This window comes from Hyaena hyaena, unplaced genomic scaffold, assembly GCF_003009895.1.
Source record: "Hyaena hyaena isolate Hyena2069 unplaced genomic scaffold, ASM300989v1 scaffold_364, whole genome shotgun sequence".
Taxonomy (NCBI): Eukaryota; Metazoa; Chordata; class Mammalia; order Carnivora; family Hyaenidae; genus Hyaena; species Hyaena hyaena.
In genome coordinates, this window is record NW_024080996.1 from 1584404 (window position 1) to 1587528 (window position 3125).

The 3125-nt window shown below is 38.7% G+C and overlaps 1 protein-coding gene across 1 annotated transcript; it reads left to right on the forward strand.

The window, feature by feature from the left end:
* Window positions 1–910: 910 nt before the first annotated feature.
* On the forward strand, window positions 911–1849 carry LOC120244001 (putative olfactory receptor 10D4). Its single transcript, XM_039250272.1, has one exon. The coding sequence runs from the start codon at window positions 914–916 to the stop codon at window positions 1847–1849; it is 936 nt and encodes a 311-aa protein (XP_039106203.1). The 5' UTR covers window positions 911–913.
* Window positions 1850–3125: the final 1276 nt, after the last annotated feature.

Below are 3125 nucleotides of genomic sequence, written 5' to 3' on the forward strand. Positions count from 1 at the left end.
TGCCCTTAACTTCTCTTACTTTAGCTCTCACTCTTCCCCTCACCAAAAAAAAAAATTAAAAATGACAGATGATAGATAGATGATAGACAGACATATAAAGGTCTTAGGGAATAGCATTCATGAGCTGATCTATAGTTTAAGGGTATCACTGTATTGGGAAAGATAAAACAAGTTGAAAGATATAAAATTTTTTTAAACATAGAAGTTGGAGAGGAGCCTCTACTACCCTCTGTGTCTTCTACTGCCCTGAAACCAGGCTATTGCTTAGCTTGGTTCTGGTTAGATGAGATAGACTTTGGAGATTGAAATGGCGGCTACCAGTTACTCAAGCTCACTAAAATCCAGAGCATATGAACCCTGTTAAATATAATCTTTTGTTCATTAAGAGCTATCTTAGACCCTTCTCTTGGATGGTTTCCCATTGTTGACTTCATACCTAGGGAGACAATGTAAGAAAGGTTCTGTACCTTTTGTACGTGTGGCTCATAAATGATTTTTGGAGAGTTAATGTAACCAAATTGTCTTAGATCAATATAAGAACCTTAGATGGGACCTTTATCATAAGGACATTGGGTCTTCCTATGTGTCCTTTTAGAATCACAAAGTAGCATTAGGAATCAATGCAATTTAATAGTGTGCATGAAGAATGGAAGATAGGAGACCCATCATGTAAGACTTCTCAGTGATATTGTAACAAGGAGCATCTGTAAATAGAAACCTCACTGCAGAGAGATCCCAGTATGGACACAAGCAAGCAGACGAAGACAATTCCAACAGGAAGCACTACTCTGCTAGATCATTTGCCTCCTTTTCCAGTTCACTGACTTAAACACAGCTAATTTATGTACATATTAAATTTAACCAAAGAAAGATTTCTTTCCACAGACACCCAAGAGTTGATTCTTCCATAGAAATGAGAAATCACACGATGGTGACTGAATTCATCCTGCTTGGAATCCCTGAGACAGAGGGCCTAGAGACTGTCCTTTTTTTCCTGTTCTCATCATTATATTTATGCACTCTCTTGGGAAATGTGCTCATCCTCACAGCTATCATCTCCTCCTCTCGGCTTCACACTCCTATGTATTTTTTCTTGGGAAACCTCTCCATGTTTGACCTGGGCTTCTCCTCAACAACTGTTCCCAAGATGCTGTTATGCCTTTCACGGCAGAATCAGGGTATCTCTTTTCAGGGCTGTGTGTCCCAGGTCTTCTTCTACCACTTCCTGGGCTGCACTGAGTGTTTCCTGTACACAGTGATGGCCTATGACCGCTTTGTCGCCATATGCTATCCTTTGAGGTACATGGTCATCATGAACCAGAGGGTCTGCTCCATCTTGGCCACAGGGACCTGGATGGGTGGCTGTGTTCATGCCATTATTCTAACCTCCCTCACCTTCCAGTTGCCCTACTGTGGCTCTAACCAGGTGGGCTACTACTTCTGTGATATACCTGCAGTCTTACCTCTAGCCTGTGGTGATGTATCTCTAGCCCAGAGGGTCGGTTTTACAAATGTTGGTCTTTTGTCTCTCATTTGCTTTTTTCTCATCCTTGTTTCCTACACTCGCATTGGGATCTCCATATCAAAAATTCGCTCAGCAGAGGGCAGGCAACGAGCCTTCTCAACCTGCAGTGCCCACCTCACTGCAATTCTTTGTGCTTATGGACCAGTAATCATCATCTATCTCCAGCCCAATCCCAGTGCCTTTCTTGGTGCAATAATTCAGATATTGAACAATCTTGTTACCCCCATGCTGAACCCACTAATCTACAGCCTGAGGAATAAGGATGTAAAATCAACCCTGTGGAATATATTTCATAATAGAGGCTTCACTCTGGAGAATAAATGAGAAAATCTAAAGCTTTGCTGGGCAAAGTTCGAGTCCCCATTTCTTAGGACAAATTCTCATTGTAAGCTTCCAAGATACTGAAATTAAATGTACTCTGAAATGACCTGCCACTTAACCTCACTAGATTTTTAAATATATTGTATGTCTGTTTTCATGTTTCCTCTGTGTTATAGTGAAAGATAATAAATAGAGCCACTTAGCAGACATTGAACTGATTCTTATGCTGCATGAATTCTCTCCCAACCACCATCCTCCCTAACACATTTCTTAGTTGTTTAAATCTCTGAAAGTTTTTTCTCATAATCTCAGTTAAAATCATGTTCATAAAAATCTAGAGAGAAAGGAGAATGGGAAAAATTCAAGAAAGTCCAGATTAATGTAGAATATAAGAATTCAGTACTCTTACTTTTTGTAGAGTATAGCCTCCAATTTTCTGCCAATCAACACCAAAACTCACACTAACTTGAGTAATGTTTAAAATAATATCTTTCTCATGTGTAGTCAAGTGTAGTTTTAAGACTTTTCTAGTGAACACATTTCTTCAGGATCTGGTCGTTCATTTTGCATTATTAGCTGCCTGGAAGGCTATGAACTTGAACCCTTTTTTATTAGCTCCTAAAAGACTCTCCTTAAGTTTTGTAAAAGATAATAGAAAACAAACAACCCAATCAAGTTTAAATATGTTACTTCATGTTTGTTTTTTTTTTTCAAAACAAGGAACACTGATTTATCTTTGTCTCTTATGGAAAGCTTATGTCAGAATTTTCACTCGAATTCAGGTAGCAGTAATAAATTTCCCTCTCCACTGAAAAGAAAATATTTCTTCTTTTCTCATAAAATCAATGTAATTTATTTTGACTCCCTTAATCTCTATGTTTCATAATGCTAAGGAAAAAATAGGTAACTTTTATTATAGAAACAATGTTCAATTTTGCAACTAACATAGTCTTCTTTTCTTGATTTTGTTTTTTCTTTGTACATTTTACAGACCAGTTGTTTATGGCTTTTCTTGTAAATCACCTTAAATCCTTTTTGGAAGGAAGCAGAGAATATAATGCTGTAAAACAGAAAGGAAAGAAGGGAGGGAGGGAGGGAGGGAGGGAGGGAGGGAGGGAGGGAGGGAGGAAGAAAGAAAGAAAAAGGGAAAGAAGGAAGAAAAGGCAAGAATAGAAGGAAGGAAGAAAAGACAAGAAAAGAAAAGAGAAAAGAAAAGAAAGAAGGAAGGAGGGAGAGATAGAGGGAGGGAGGAAGGGAGGGGAGGGAAGGAAGAGAAGGA